The sequence below is a fragment of the Nomascus leucogenys genome, chromosome 22a (assembly GCF_006542625.1).
Source record: "Nomascus leucogenys isolate Asia chromosome 22a, Asia_NLE_v1, whole genome shotgun sequence".
Taxonomy (NCBI): Eukaryota; Metazoa; Chordata; class Mammalia; order Primates; family Hylobatidae; genus Nomascus; species Nomascus leucogenys.
Genome location: NC_044402.1, coordinates 122,830,331 through 122,847,357, shown reverse-complemented (window position 1 = coordinate 122,847,357; position 17,027 = coordinate 122,830,331). Strand labels below are relative to the sequence as shown.

Below are 17,027 nucleotides of genomic sequence, written 5' to 3'. Positions count from 1 at the left end.
CCAACCTATTTCCCAATGGAGGGGCTTTCTTCCCTTTACACTTTCCAGGAATTTATCTGTAGAAGAAAATGGAGTGATGTTGATTAAAGAAATTTGTTGAGTGTCAAACAAAGCTGGAGGCAGAGAGATATAGAAATATTTTTTTACAAAAGTGGCAGCCTCTCAAAGGCTCCAGCCTCTTTCTGTTTCTTTTCTTAAGCAGTTTGTGAGCTAATTGCCAGGGCTTCAGAAGCCTCCATGTTTATGAAGGCTCAAGAACATTTATGATCATAAATAAGCCCATTTCAGCTACACCGGAATAACCACTGGCCATTTGGAGGTTTCCATTCTGCCATATTAGGTTTTCGAGATGTTCTGCTCCTGGAGGAAGACATGACTGTTAATCCATTTGTTGAATCAATGAGCAGGCTGTAATTGACCTGGTACTTTTGGTTTTTCTCTAAGGCTGTGGTTGCTACACTTAAAGAGTATGAGGAGAGCCCTGGTTTATGTCAGCTCCAGTCACAGCCTCTTGAGTTAATTTGGCGAATTGTGAGAGAGACAACGACTTGGCCCAAATCTCCTTTTTAAAGAAAGGGAGAATGTAGCAGCCAGTGACTGAATCTTACATCATGTCACTGAAATGAGCCAAAAGAAAACCTTCCTTGCTGAATTAATTATTTTTGTGTCTGCTGAGTTGATTTAAATAGAAATTCTGTCAGCTATGTTCTCCTGTACATTGGACAAATCAAATGCAACAACCTTGTGTTTTCTATTTTAGTCCCATTTGAATTCCTCTAGCTCTTGAGTAGAAAAAAAATGAGCATTATTGCTTAGTCTATAACTAAGCAACTAGGATAAAACGTTTTTCTTTGTAGTCGGCAATACACAGCCGTGCTAGATACTATGTGGGCCAATGGCCTGAATCAACCCTTTATATGTGGTTGGAATGCAATGTAAAGCTTTTAATTTATTATTGCATTTGCAAAATGGCAATATCTTCAGAAATCTGAATACTTGCATATTTATTCAATTAGGGGATGAATGTGTGCTTTGTACTACAGACACAGAAGACTTGATTTAGTCATTAGTTGTATACTATTTGTGTGTGTGTGTGTGTTTTTGTTTTTCCAAAGAATCTGTCTGTGTAAAACAGTCTGGGTTTCATCAAAGGTATATATTTTTCAATGTATAGTAGAATATTTAAAAATTTCTCTTGACATTTAGCTCGAATTCAGTAAACTAGAGTTTCTGAGATTAGCGATTGCATTGCCCCTGCTGATCAGTGGAACAGATGGCAAATTGGGAGACATTTGGGGAGAGTGCATTTTGCAGAATAATGGGGTAGCGTGTCTACATTGAAGGGAATATTTCTTAGCTGTGAGATGACTGTTCGGGTAACCTTTAGCACAGAACTAATGAAAGAAGCAAGCATTACTTAAAGAAGCCACTCTTCTTTTTTCTCATGAAAATACTGATGTCTCATTTTGGGCAGCTTGCGTTATTGCATCTGTCCTGAGATTTCAAAATACCCGCCTGCAGAGATGATCCTCTATTTGTGTCACTCTATGCTTCTAGCTCAATGTCAACCCTTCCATGACTCTTCCAGGCAAAATTTCTTTTTTAGCCTCTATTGATGCCACATTATTATATTTATACCTTGTTAAAACACATACCAGACTCTATTCTATTATAGTGTATCCACACCCCTACTGCCTTTGATTATAAGCTTCTAGAGGAATGATGCTATTTGAACACCCTGAAACCAAACCAAGCCTCATGATAAAGACTTGTTCCCCAAAGCAGCCTCTGTAGAACAGTGGTGTGAGAGAAAAGTATTCTGAAGGTAAAATTTGGTAAAAGTCATAAATTATATCTGTTTATCTTTCAGTGTAGGAGTGCACATTAGCCTACTACAGGCCCCGACAAGTCTTGCAGTATGAAAACATGTTTAACTTTGTTTAATTCAGTGTATTCTAATCTGATTATGGAGCCCTTTTGTTGAATACCAAACTATCAAGTTTTGAGGAACATTTCGTGGGATGTACTGAATGATGGAAAACCCACGTGGAGACCTCACTCTTGATCCATTTGTTTCTAAAATGACTCCTTGATTTTTTTCCACAGGTGAATGTTTTTTTTTCTAATTAATGTCTGATGGTGTCTTCTACCTCAACACAGTGTCAGCCCTTTGTGTAAGAACTTAGAGCAGGGGGAGACTAATTTTTAAAGAAGAGGCTATAAACTACCGAATAATATTTAGGATGAGGCAGATAAGGGGGTAAAGGAAAAGAAAGCATTCGTATCTAATGAATCGATTGCAGTGTGGATATAACTCATTAATCTAAAGACAGCACCAGTAGAGTTCAAACTTAGCCGCTTACTCGCAGTGCGTTTTCACATAAACTGTTTAAATTACCTCAGCTTCTTCTGTACCTTCTTGTTCAACTTAGATGATATTGAAAAAAAATTGTCTTGTAGACGTAGGCTGATGAACATTAAGTGCTTTTTGATAAAGTATTGATGCTATTGCAACAGGGTTTCATTATTGTTGACTTAAAAATATCATGTGTGGCCAAGTGTGGTGGCTCACACCTATAATCTCAGGACTTTGGCAGGGATCGCTTGTGTCTAGGAGTTTGAGACCAACCTAGACAACATATTGAGACCTTGTCTCTATAAAAGATACAAAAATTAGCTGGGAATGGTGGCCTGCACCTGTACTCCCAACTACTCAGGAAGCTGAGGTGAGAGGACAGCTTAAGCCCAGGAGGGTGAGGTTGCAGTGAGCCGTGATTGTACCATTGCACTCAGCCTGGGTGACAGAGTGAGATTCTGTCTCAGAAAAAAAAAAATATGTGAATCTCTGACAAAAATATACTTTTGCTTGTCCATGAAAAATAAAGCAAACACGGAAACTGAGTGACATCAAAGGAAAGGTGGTATGTTGGTAAACTGGAATATTTTCAGGTGTTCTAGTTAGACATTTCAAAGATCTCAGGATTCATATTGATGTCCATTCAGAATGCAGTAACTCTAAGGTGGCTGGATAAGATAGTCTCCAGAAATATAGTGTACTAAGATCAATTTATTTGAGAAATTCAGGTTACAATAACATGATAATCCACTATAATGAAAACTAAAGTTAACCCTTTATTCCATGGGGCTAGGAGCAGGGAGGGGAGAGGGTCATCCTGTTGTTTTTCTTTTTGGATTCTAGTTTTGACTTATTGAAATATAATATTGACATGAATGTATTTTTGAAAATATACAGTCCATCTTCTATAACAATAGATACTTGGTAAATTAGAAGCATGATACTTGCCTCAAAGGCAGGGGAATCTGATATGCGGTGATGCTTCTTTCACCAGCCAAGGATAAGGGTAGCTAAAACATCATGTACCATCAAAAGGTTTTGGAACATAAGGGACAATCTAAGTGATTTTGAATTTATCAATTGAGGAGCATTTTTTAAAATCACTAGATTACAAAGATTTTATTTTGCTAGGATCTGCAGGAGCAGAATTAGTTTCTGTAGATCAAAGTAGGTTCTGTATGTTGCCAGCCTACATCAAGTTGCCTGTGCAGTAGGAGACATAACCACTGCCCAAATTATGACCATAAGCACAAGTCGTCAGGTGGAAAAGAGAACACAGCATCATCATTGGTTCAGTGCCCCTGGAGTTAGGTATGGGAGAGAATTAAGGTAAATGCGATTTTAGTTTAATGGTGTAGTAGTTTCTAGCTTTTGGAAGACTGTGTTCTCAGATGTTGTCTCACATTTGTAGAGTTGGTAGAAATTCCATTAATTTGATTAAATTTAATTTTCCTTTTTTTGAGACAGAGTGTCACTCTGTCACCCAGGCTGGAGTACAGGGGTGCAATCACGGCTCATTGCAGCCTTGACTTCCTGGGCTCAGGTGATTCTCTTACCTTAGCCCCCCAGTAGCTGGGACTAAAGGTACATGCCACCACGCCCAGCTAATTTTTTTTTTTTTTTTTTTTGTAGAGACAGAGTTTTGCTGTATTGACTAGGTTAGTCTTGAACTCCTGGGCTCGAGCAATCCTCTGGCCTCAGCCTCCCAAAGTGCTGAGATTACAGGCATGAGCCACCGCATTTGGCCAAATTCCACGAATTTTAAATGAATGCTTATTCTGACTTACCACAGAGCCTATGAAACAGACAAGCAAGTGTTTTCTAAAGAGTATGTTCATTCTTAGACTTTTGCAAGCCTGTTCTCCATTTCCCCGTGATTAACAGAAATACCTTTCCTGACATCTACTCATCAGTCACAGGAAAATCAGTATCACCAGGTCTTTTCAGTTGGTTCTTTTCTTTATCTTAAGGATGTACCTTCCTCCACAAGAAGAGAAGGGTAGAGAAGCTTCTTTTCCGTAGTCTTCAGACATTTCATAGCTGCAATCTTATGCTATTGACTTTGGGCAGCCACAGAAATATTTGCTTACATCATACCTGGTCTGGAAGAAAGAAGAAATTTCCTTGTTGAGCTGGACAACCATTTGCTTCCTTTAGCAGATCAGAATGTCTGCCCTACATGTTGTTAGAGTGGTAGGTGGAGGGAAAACTTTTAGGGAAATGGGAATATAGTATATATAAACCAACATTCCTCTGCTTGGGAGAGGCAGAGTTGAAGCTCTTTTCGCTAAAAGGCAGTATTTCTAGTTTATTATAAGTGATTTGTGAGTCTCAAATGGGACTGTGAAGTTAAAGGTCAGCAAGATTTGCATTAATGAATGGTTATTAGGGTGAATCAGCCCTGCATTTCCTTACATGGAAGTTTGGTTTACAGGCAATTAGACAGAAAATATTGAATGTCATATCACTGAAGTATTGTGAGATGCCCAAACATAGAGCTTTTCTCTTTCTATATTTAGAATCCCAAGTCTCAAAGGGTCAATTAATATTTAGCAAAAGTATCCTAGAGTAGTCATGAAATGAAACCAAGATACACGTTTGATTTTCCACAGTCATGTTCTCAGACTGGATTTTGAAATGGTGATAGGTTTGAGCACACACGCCTTAGAGGGCTACTGTGGTTGTGAGAAATTTCCTGAAATGAGAAGAGTTAACAGCAGGTAATGTCATTCCTCCGAGAAAGAGTTTGAGGCTCTGTGTGTTAAGTGATGAATGAGGGTATCTGACCCACATCTGTTTTACATTAGAATGGAACATTGCCCTGACATCCTCAGGAGCATTTGTCAAGATTCCCTGGACAGAGCTTCTGTAAATTACATGCTGCAAATGTGTCAGGGTCAGATAAGAGGATATCATTAACTCCCTCAAGTTTACTCAGGGCTCTGTCAGTCCCTCTTAATATGCTAAGGGCCAACAATTTTCCTGAGCCATTTTGTTATATTTTTCATTCATAGAAGGAAAAAATATTTGCTATAGTCCCCCAATATTGCACATGTTCTTTTCCCATAAATCATATTAATTGTAGACATGGTCACAAAGCATATTAAATGCAGGCATGCGTAAATGAATTAAAACATATGAGAATTTTATTATGCCCATGGTGGGTCTAACATAGTCAAATACCAGTGGTATTAACTGGCATGCTTTTTCATTTAGGTGGAATGAGCTTTTTCTTAATGGGCTTTATTGATAATAGATGGACATGATATAGTTATTCATCACTGGCTAGAAGTAAACTAGAAGTTTTATATATATATATATTTATATACACACACACACACTTTAGAGGGAAGGCTAGAAGGCTGAAAAACCTTTATATCATACAAAATCATAATTCACAATGGTTTTTTAAAAAACAACTAAATGTGCATATTAAATGTTAAATTAGAAGAACATCTGCCTAGTTAAGAACAAGTATCTATGGTTATGCAACTCATTTCTGTGCTAATTCTCTGTCTAGATTTATATTTTAGTCATCAGTCCCTAAAGAATATTGCTATTAAATTTAACACTTAGCTCTATTGAGCAATAGATATTCAAAATAATTGATAAAAATGAGCTGTTTCTGTGATTGGTCACAGGGCTGGAGATGAAACATACATAATACCTTAGAGTTTAATTGAGACAATACTTACTGTACTCTTTACAATGAAAACTTGGAAATGTATGCTGCATATGAAGCACACTTGTCTAGCACTCATACTTTTTCATCATGCATTAAACACAGCTACTTGTAAAATGTAGGCTAAGGATTAAAATAAAACATGCACAGGTTTTCTATCTGGTTAGGTAAAGGTCAGTCTTGGCCTTTCCCTAACTCTCAGGATGGGTGAGAAGGTCACCACACATACCTTAAGAGAAACTTCTGCCTTCAGGCAACTTCCCTCTTACAGCTTTCAAACAGACAGGACCCAAAATCTAATTATTTAGATGCTAATCAACTGCAGGATAATTCCTAAGGCATTTGAATCTGAGGACAACATTTTCAGGAAAGTCTCTGCTCTTTAAATTTAGGTTTTTAACCTCAAAGATACAGTTACTGAAATTTAACCATTAGATGACTCCAGTAACACCCATATTGGCAAAAAACATTTGGATAAACATTTGAACAATTTTGTTTGGTTCTGAAAATAAATTATATCTAAATAAAAAAATATAGTCAGTAGATTTTTGGAGGAAAAGATGGAAGGCTAAAAAAACTCTTTATGTCATACAAAGCTGTAATTCACAACATTTAAAAAAAAAACTAAATGTGTATGTTAAATGTTAAATCAGAACATCTGACTACTTAAGAACAAGAAAGAAAATAAAGACGTGAACCAAGAATTCCTACTAAAGAAAAAAGAAGCGCCTGGATGTGCACCATAATTTACTAAATCATTTTAAATTTCTGATAAGCTTCAGGCACTTTCAACTGATGGGAAAACCATAATGCTTGTGCCAAGACAAATATTTTCCAGACATATCATTTTAAAGGTAAATCTTAATTTGGCCCATAGTTTTTATCTTTTTTATTTAATCTTGCAATAGGAAAATTAATTCAAGAGAAATACGGCATGGAGCAATTGTAAAGACTTAGTTTTTCCTGAACCATATAATCTTCCAATCAAGATATAAACAACCTATTTGGAATTCTGAAACTTGAGAATGAGTTTAAAGAGATCTTCAGAAAATGTCTCTCTAATAATGCAAAAGATGGAGGAGCTGGTAGAAGAAACGTGGACATAAATTCAGAAGCTTTGAATTTGTTTTTAAAGGCTGTTCAAAAAACAATTTAGAAACAGTATGTGGAACACATTTTGGAGGTAACAATTTAGAAATCTGCTTAATAGATTTTTTTTTTAGATGGCTCACAACTAAAAGTAAAAAGAAAGAGTTCTCCTTACTTCCTTTTCTAACGAGACAGAACAGAGATCTTTATTAAAGAAAAACTCTTCCTGGTCATTGCATCTCCTGGATTTACCTGGCATTTAATGAGTGTGATCTGTGTTCAGGAGACAGAACTGAGTAGCCTTGAATTTGTTTCTTTTTCTTTGAAATTGTTTGTCAAAACTAGGCAATCAAGCTTCTCTCATACCCCAAATTAAAAAAAAAAATTGGTACAAAATGCCAGCCCTGTAGTAGAAATATCTTACTAATGGTTTAAGGGGAGGGCAAAAAAAATCCACTTTACAACAAATGAAGATTGATTTTAGGCTTTGAATTACAAATTCGAAGGAATTTGTAGGAAAAGCATGCCTAAAAGAAATTCTGACATTATTCTTAAAAAGAAAATGTGACTGGAAGACGTTCCATAACCATATTGGATAAGTTCTAAGAAGTTCATTCACCAACTTCTTTGTGCACAGAAAGAAATTTCCACAGCTTCCCTTGAACCGCATGAAACACAAAATAGCTTTTAAAGAAACATACATGAAAGTGTAATGGAACCCTTCTACAGAGATTTGAGGTTTTAAATTATGTGAGGGGAGAGTAATGCATTTTCTATTGATGTCCTCACTCCCCCCGCCAACACATATTTTTTAAAAATGTAAAACAGTAGGTTTGTAAAATGGTGTATATTTCTCAAGTTTTCTCAGTGTGAAATATTGAAATAAATCACATTATAATTATTTATTAATCTCAGTTTCAGGCCAAATGTAGGAAAATGTTAGTACTGTATTCCCCATCCTTATAAGATTCTTGAGATTATGATTATAATATGTGACCATCGCAGTGGAAATAAGAACTTGTGAATGTCTGTCTTGGGGGCTCTATCAGGGAAGTCAAAGGAACAAAAGATAACTGGTCTCTGGTCCCCTCTATGCCCTCACATCAGCGCCTGCAAGTATTGGGCTGCTGTGCTGAGCGCTGTGGCTAAAGGAGACGCCCTCGCTAGCTTTCTGTGTGTGACAGTAGTGACACACAGGAAGACCCTGCAGGTGTCCTTCCTATTTGGTCATGTTTTGGGATGTCTTAAAGCTACTCAGCCCTGGAACCTTTGAGGAACTATCTTTCTATTGCCCTGATATGGCCCTGCAAACAGTGTATCTTCTCCCTCCTTCAATAGATACACTTCAAGGTCTTAAGAGTTAAATCCTTTCCTAAAGAATTTTCTAATGCAGCGACTGCCAAAAGTTGCTTCATGAACGACATCATAAGCTGATTTTTGCTTATAGGAAGGACATGTTTCTTCTTTTTTAGGACCTTCTTGGGTTCCCCCATCCCCTATAATTAGTTATTGCTGCCTTCAAAGTTATGCAAACAAAAAATGTACGGCAGGGGATTTTTTAAAAAGTTTATCACAAAAATGTACATATAGCTCATGGCAAAGTGTGCATGTTTTGAATAAAATTCTGCTCTGAGCTCATCAAGTATAACTATACATAGAGCATTCCGTTTCTCTCTTAAAGTGACATACCATTGACTGAATTTCAAGTAAGTATCTTCATGAAGGACACTATTAATTTAGAGTTTATTTTCCTTTTATTTAGTGCCACTGGATATCTTTCCTCTCTGAACTGATATAGTTATAAAATTGCTTTTTCTAAGTTTTTGAATTTTGCTTAACACAACTTATTCATGGTAAAATATTTGCCCTGTGTGATTATTCCCTTTCATTAAAAAAAATCACATTTTTAAATGTTTTTATGTTCATGTCCAATCTCACCCATCAGGATTGCACACGAAAATGTACTCCTGATTTGAAAGGAGTGTGTTTGCCACCAAACAACCTCTAACTTAAAGACTCTTTTCTTTCAAAAGAGATGTCTAATTTGGGCTGAAATTTCATAATTAATAAATTAGTGTATCAATTGAAGTTCATGAATTTTCCAAGTATACACTTATATAGAAATCATCTATATAAGCTCAAAGAAAGGCAAAAAGAACCCACGTAGATGGGAAACATATCCAGGAACTAATTTAAATGCATTCTTAGTTATGTTCAAGTGTTTTTAAATAGTGAAATGAAGAAATTGCTATAAACAATGCTGGGTAGGGCCCTAAAAGAACCCACATTCTAGTGATTTTCCATCTTCCTGGAATTGTCAATCCTATTGATGCTTAACTTTATTTTGTGACTTTCGCTTTCTCCAAATCCCCAATAAAACAAAACTAGGCTCTACCACAAAAAATGTTTTGTGTTTTTTTTTAAAGAATATAACTAATTTTTTAAAATTGTAAAAAAAGATGTTTTACCACGTATCTCAAAAAATTTTAGATTCCTGGGATGTCTTTCAAAATGTGGGCATTACTGTGTTGCTTTGCCCACACGGGCCCACCTTCCCATGTGTGTGCATGGACAATAACTCAAATGAAAGAGAGACAACAAAATGAAAAACAGGATTTCTGGGGAAGGCAGGGACATCCGTTCAAATGTTCTGTAAAAATGGAGGAAGAGCGGATAATTGATAATCCACAGAAGGTGGATCTCTTTTTTCTCTGTCTTTTGGGGCTAACTGAAGATGGATCAGCTCAGAGCTTTAATTCAAGAAGATTTTACTTAATCATAAGGATTACGCAAACCCTTCCCAAAGGGAATTATGGGATCCTTGTTTTTGGAATCTGAGCTGAGATGCTTTCTGGGAAACAAAACTAGACCTGCCTCCCGCCCAAACTGCCTCTCAGATTCCTGCTTTACTGGAACTTCTAGATCCAGGGTTCTATTGCCTGAATTATGAGACTTATTTTGTAGTTAGCATGAGGGCTTATAGTCAGGGCTTGGTTGTCATTTCTGCCCTCTCCTCTTTCGCTTATTTGTACACTTTAATCTCTGTAGGCTTCACATTTCCTAAAATGAGACAGGACTGTTATGGAAATGTTGTGGAATTGTTGGATACTGCATTTAAATACTTTGTAAGTAGATGTGCCTTAGGGGGGGCTCTTCACCTGGCGTTAGATTTCCTTTGCAATTGCTTTTGAACCCTGCCACAGAAGGGTACACAGTTTAGAAAAATCGCTTCCTCTCTCGTGTGGCAGTTTTCCAGCTGCAAAATTAATTATCCACTTACTTTCACCACAAGGTGCCGTAAGGGTCAGGGATCTTGAGTTGGTGAAACAGTTCACCATGTTGATCCGTAAGTTATTCTGTCACAGGATATTTTTCTTTTTTCCAAGTTGTCTTACTCTCCAGGTTATTTACAAACTGAACTTTTTAAGACCATGTTTACATTTCAGGCTTGTCTTTCCTTTTAACACTTCATATACATATATATATATATATGAAATGGTGGTTTAGAGAAGAAATAAAATAATTGGTAATGGAGGCTTTTACTTGGAGAATCATTTACATTTCATTCATTCGGCACTTAATATGTGTCAAGCACTCACTGCTTTAGGTGCTGGGATATAAAGATGAGTAGATTGCTCCTCTGAAAGCTCTCACCAGTCAAAGCAGGTGACTGAACTAATGAATATGCCATGGGAGGGGTAAGTAAAGTACCAGAGACCATCAGGAAAGGAGTAAATATTTCTAATTACCAAAGGATGGCCAAGACAAGGAAAGGGGCTTTCTTGAGAGGGAACACTATTAAATAATAATAATTTTAAAAAAGGCACAGAGGTCTCAAAGTACATGAAAAATAACTTGATTTGGATTCATTTATCTTTTAAAAATATAAGCAAATGACTATTCAAAAATCACATGTGAAACTTCCAGATTTAATGTATGAATAGACATTTTTCTATATGAACAGATACAATTTCTCCCTCTTTTCATCCCTTTTTTCCCCTTCTTTGAAATTCCAGTCTGATTTTATCACTAGGGACGTGGTGTAATCTCTCTCTTTCCTCTTCTCCTTCCTTCTTTTCCTTTTCCCCCTCTTCTCCCTCCCCTTTTCCTTCTTCTGAAACTGCAGTCAGATGTTATCGTCAGGCGTGATGTAATATCTCTGCCACTTAGAATTGGGGTCATAGTCTCCTGGACAGCTCTTTAACAGATTTCCAAAGAAATAAAAACTGGACTGTCAAGTTATTCTTTCAGCTGTACGCTGCAATCTGGTTCTCTCTGCATTTTAACTTCTTCCCAATCTGGCTGTTTTTTTAGGTAATGGGACTCCTGACCAACCACGGTGGGGTACCTCATCAGCCCCAGACTGATTATGCGCTCTCCCCTCTCACTGGGGGTCTGGAACCTACCACCACGGTGTCGGCCAGCTGCAGTCAGAGACTAGACCATATGAAGAGCTTGGACAGTCTGCCAACATCTCAGTCCTACTGTCCACCCACCTATAGCACCACAGGCTACAGTATGGACCCTGTCACAGGCTACCAGTATGGGCAGTATGGACAAAGTAAGCCTTGGACTTTTTAGGGGGCAATTTCTCCTGGAAGGGAGATAAACTCAACTCTTCCTTAAGAAAGGTGAATTAGAGGCAAGATTAAGCCACACATGCCGGTATCAATTTTCTTTTTTTTTTTGCAAAGCCAGCTGACCGTTCCAGCAGGGGCTTCCTTGTGTAATTATTTTCTTAACTGATGTCAACAACATCTTGCGGTTATTAATTGTTGAGACGTGAAACCTGATTGCCACTAGGTAAAACACAAGGGTTGGCCAAAATGAAATAATCCCTGACATTAGAAACACATGTTCTTAATGAGGTCAGCTCCAGGATCATATGGGGGATAATCCCAGGGACATAAAGTTGTGTCAAACTTGTCTCAGGAATAAAAATATTAGTCTCAAGCCTTTGATACCACGGTATTAAATATGACATTGTCAGCCTGTAGCTGATCTTGCCCCTGACTGTGAATTGTCCGAGCATGACCTAAAAAGCTGCGTGTGTTTCCTTACAGGTGCCTTTCATTATCTCAAGCCAGATATCGCATAAGTGAACTGTCCACTTGGAGCTAAAACTGGCCCTGTTTCTGGTCTTCGCAGCCTAGACATGAAGAATCTGCTCAGAAAACAAAAAAATTACCCTTTTGTTGTGGGGGGGGGGGTGGTCCCAATAGGAGACAAAGGAGAGCGATTGATTTTCTTCCTCCAATAGTTGGTTTCAAATTCTTTTGAACACGTTCGACAAAAGCAGTGGAGAAGAGGAAGAGCTGGAGCAATAAAAGACAAATGCAACATTTTAAGGCAATGGTTTCACATGGTTACATATCAAAATATCCCAGTTCTTTAGTGCTGATCATCGAGGAGCTAGAACATTCCATTTGCTTGTGTGCGTGCGTGTGTGTGTGTGTGTGTGTGTATTGAGATTTACCCAGACTGATTTGGCCAAGCAGACTGTTCTAAAATATAATAGAATACTCTAAAGTATAACATGTCGATGCTGATACTTCTACAACTTTAAAACTGCTCACTTTATGAAGCAAGAATGGAGGAATCCTTGACTTTTACACACTGGAAATTGAAATAAAAATAAATGCAACCATTTTTAGGAAGCTAGACTAGCTGTAAAGGACCTCCTAAATAAATTGTTACTGTATCCTCATTTGTAATCTAGTTGTCAATAAATGTCCCAGATATGTCTTGTTAACAAGATATGGGCTACCAGGAAGAAGGATTTGTTTCCCTTTCTGGTGTGGGGAGAGGTGTGTGACGTTTTTCCAGTTCACATTTATTTGGTAGCCCACCTGGGTTGGAGGAAGGGCACGGTGGAGAGAAAGTGACATGCATTCACATATCTGCTTATCAGTGTGCAATACTGTGTACCTCATGGATGCTTTGGCAATGCCCAAGGCGATATAAACAAAATCAGAAGTATATTTTTGCAGGTGCTTTTATTTTCACAGCCCATAATTCATAGTGATAGAGTGCAGTGATGTTTGCCATTTGCTGGACAACCAGCACCCGGGTTGCTCCTTTGATTAGGGACCAGATCAGATAATTATGCTTTTAAACTGATTACGTTTACATTCTTCTCTTTTCTATGAAAGGCAGGGCAAGAACAGAAATGTTCACATGGCTCTCATGTACTTTTAAATTATACAATGATATCCAATATTAAAAGATTATAGGAACTGAGGTTTACATACGTTTGTGGGGTGACATTTTAGAATGTCAATAAATTTGCTTTTTGAGATGTTGAGAGGAACAAGAAGGTGGAAGGCAGTGTTATTTATTTCTTTCTATTCTTGGAAACGTGAATGAGGTAGGCACAAATACATTCCTTTTAGAGTTAAGAACTATGACGTAGCGAGTTAGTGAGACTAGACGTAGTACCGAATTTAGTTCATGCATTGGTCTTAGAGGGTGATGGAATAAGAGAAGTACTATCTTTGTATTGCAGCCTCAACCAACAACAATGTGTTGTAAAAATGTCTTTCATGTAAAAAGTGCAGTAAATATTTACTATTTATAATGAATAAACAGTTATGAAAACTTGCCCACTACTGCTTTTTTGGGGAAACTGGTGAGTGTAGTGTAAATGAAAACTTGGCAATGGGGAGCCCAATGTACATGTATTCGCTTCTGGTGGACCCTTTCTATGAGAATATTCTGTAGACAAATAAGGTTACATAACCCACAGTTGTATTCTCTTGAAGAAGCTTGGTTGAACACACTTTTAAGGATTGAAGTTTATGTTTTTATCAGTGTAGCATCTAGAAAAACCCTTCAGTTTAGCTTCCTTCATCTTTCTTTGGTTCTCTCAGAGTTATCCAATCCCTTTTCTGTCACTTAGAGATATGTTTTCCCTGGAGTACCAGGCTCCATCTTCATCTCTAACTCATCTCCACTGAAATTTTTATTTAAAACTCTCATATTTTATTTATTTTATTTTAGCAGCCTACTTTATTCTTCATGAAATATATTACTGCCTACTTCATTCATTCTTCCTTTCTTCCTTCTCCTTCCCTCCCTCTCCTGATCCTTTCTTCTCTCCCTCCCTCCTTCCCTTCTTCCTGAACGTATTTAATGAGAGTCCAAATGTGCCAGGCATGGTCAAGGAACTTATATGAATCACTCAGTGGCAGAGCTAGGATTTGAACCTAGTACAATCTCAGTGCCCAAGGTGTTTAAACTCATGCTCTTCTGCTTCCTCAAGACTGGTGTGAGAGAACCTTACAGTCAGGATGATCTAAAAGGGTGCTTTTCAATTCAGAAGCTACTAGCCATGTATCCCTATTTAAATTTAAAGAAACAAAAGTACATAAAATGACAAAATTAGTTCCTAAGTTGCACTAGCCACATTTCAAGTGTGCGATAGTCACCTGGGGCCAGAAGCTGCCATACTGGGGATTGTTGCTGTGGAACATTCCACATCACAGGAAAGTTGACTGGTCAGCTGATTGAATGCACATGAGTTCATAGTTTAACAATATCAAAAACTTGAAATGCAGTGGGTAACATTTTCCAAAGTTGTAAAATGCTTTATTTTGTTTTAGCTCACACACTCATCTTTCTGATCAAATGTGTTGCTCTTCTTCTGACAATTACTCCAAAAATAATTTAAGAGGAAAGGAAGATAATCTTTACAGCACACTTACTTTTATTGTCTTGTTTAATCCTCACAATATTCCGTAAGGTGGGAGTTATTAACCCCAACTTATAAATGAATGGACTGAGGCCAAAGCTGTTAAGCAGTTGGGCCAACATTACATATAGCCAGAAATGGCGAAAGAAGGCTTTGACTTCTATGCAACCATGTGGCAGAACCTGTTTGTTTTATTTGCCTCTCCAAATGCTGCTTGCAATACCCACTTAATTATGTCAGTCTATCCTCATGCCAAACTCAAGTTGCAAACAGGCATTAAAAAAAATCATTCACTCCCAATACATGAGAGGAATGCTGCCAGGATTCAGATTACACAAGAGAAACTGATTTTACATGATCTGTTTTCCTTTCTGTCTCCTGATACCAGAACTTGCCATGAATGGCTTATATCTTATTTTGATATACTTCTTTGTGTCCTTTTCTTATTTCTGCATGTCTTTGAAATCTATTTCTCTGCCGTTACTTCTCATGTTGAAAGTCCCTGTAGATCTTTTTTCCTCCAGACTCTTAAAATATCTAATCAATTTCTGGGGAAATGTGACCTGATTTCTTTCAGTCAGAGATCCTACCCTCATTTGCTGGGACAAGTAGCCCTAAGAACTTTGACCCTTTGACATTCAACAGAACTTGAACCTCATTGTATGTGGGGTGTTTCCCCTTGTCCATGTAGTTATTTGATTTCATTTGAAAAATTAAAAGTGAGAGCTGAAAATTAAAACCAAATTATTAAATTGTGGATGTACCATTGTCAGCTGCTGAGCCATTGCTTGGCAGCAATTTTTCTAGGAATAGATATCATACATTTCACATCTGTGACAGAAACAAGCATATTGTTTTATGCTTTTGATTTAGCCCAGTCTGGAAATGTATTTTCATACACACTTGGATGCTTGGGAAACATCCTAGGTTAGAAGGGATCTTCATTAGTGCTGGCATATAGAACCAGAGTAAGAGACAAGATCACTGGCTCATGGCTGTAAGTTTAGGAAGTCTTAAATGGAGAAGGAGATGGATTCATTAATGCCTTTTATCTGAATATGGCATGGAAGAATCTATCCGAAAACTACATAAGTAAGAGTTAAAATTAATACACAGGACCAGAACCAAAGTATCTATAAAACAGAAATCTATTTACCTGAGCCTCAACCATTCTGAGTGAATGAGTCTTGGTGTTAAGTCATTCACGGATAAGGAAAACCGGTGTCAAACATGGTGGGCACAGTAAGTGACGAGTGGCAGTATTTGTGCAAAAAGTTCCACATGGCCAGTCTCAGCCTCAGAAAAGTGCTCATGGAGCTGGAAGTCAGTGGTAGATAATGCATGAGAGAAAAGGAAGAAAACAGAGCTGGGTACAGGACTTCTCACCAGATGCCTGTGATATGAGTTAGTTCTCCTTTTTCCATAGACCCACCTTTGGAATTGCTGACCATGGTGTCCCAAGTGCCTAGCACCATGTCTGATCCATTACAGGTACTCAATATGTGCCTGCTGAATAAATGAATAAATGAATAGATGAAAAGTGGTTTTCTTATACTGTCCCTACGTGATCTTCTGAGCAGGGAGACATTTGCATGACCAAAGGTGCACAGATTGCCGCCAGGTTAGATTGGTATGAAGTCTTAGGGAAGGAGTGAGAGGCAGCTGGCCTAACAAGTCACTCAAAAGCCATATTTCTGATGATTTTGACTGTAGCAGAGGATACAAGGTGGTGATTTGTGGGATTCACCACTGGGAGGATTAGAACAGAAAGGGGAAATAGCCAGTTGGCTTATTGCTTAGAAAAGTGGCTATTAGCCCTGGCTGTTTAGTAATCTGCACATTAAAAGCAAAGAGAGAGAGAGAGAGAGAGACCATTCAGACTACTGAACTCAGAATCCACGAAGACAAAGACAAATGCCAGGAAAGTTGACAAAGCAGGAGATCTGGGAGAAGCCTCTGGCTGCATTGCAACCGTGGCCACACCTGACTAGGTAAGTTTTCTGGGGCTTGAAGCAGTAGTCAGGGCTGTTCACCACAGCACACCTGAGATAGGGAATATGGACGCAGCTTAGCCTTATCTCTGAACAAACCTCACTACCCCCTCTTAAGCCAGACGGTGAGATATAGAAAGGCAGGAGTTCTGGCCATGGTGCATGAGGAAGAGGGGTGGAATTAGGAGGAAGAGTCATGCCAAGTTGGTTGGTGTTGGG

General features: G+C 37.9%; 1 protein-coding gene across 2 annotated transcripts in view; it reads left to right on the top strand.

The window, feature by feature from the left end:
- Window positions 1-13,727, top strand: part of PAX3 (paired box 3) — a 99,829-nt gene extending 86,102 nt beyond the window's left edge. Inside the window, exons 8-10 of one of the 2 annotated variants that reach the window (XM_030803681.1) lie at window positions 11,442-11,688; window positions 12,191-12,221; window positions 12,388-13,727. In XM_030803681.1, the coding sequence (XP_030659541.1) occupies window positions 11,442-11,688; window positions 12,191-12,221; window positions 12,388-12,454 (345 nt within the window). In that variant the 3' untranslated portion in view covers window positions 12,455-13,727. Of the gene's footprint in view, window positions 1-11,441; window positions 11,689-12,190 lie in introns of both variants that reach the window. The other variant, XM_003272416.3, reaches the window with a different exon arrangement.
- Window positions 13,728-17,027: the final 3,300 nt, after the last annotated feature.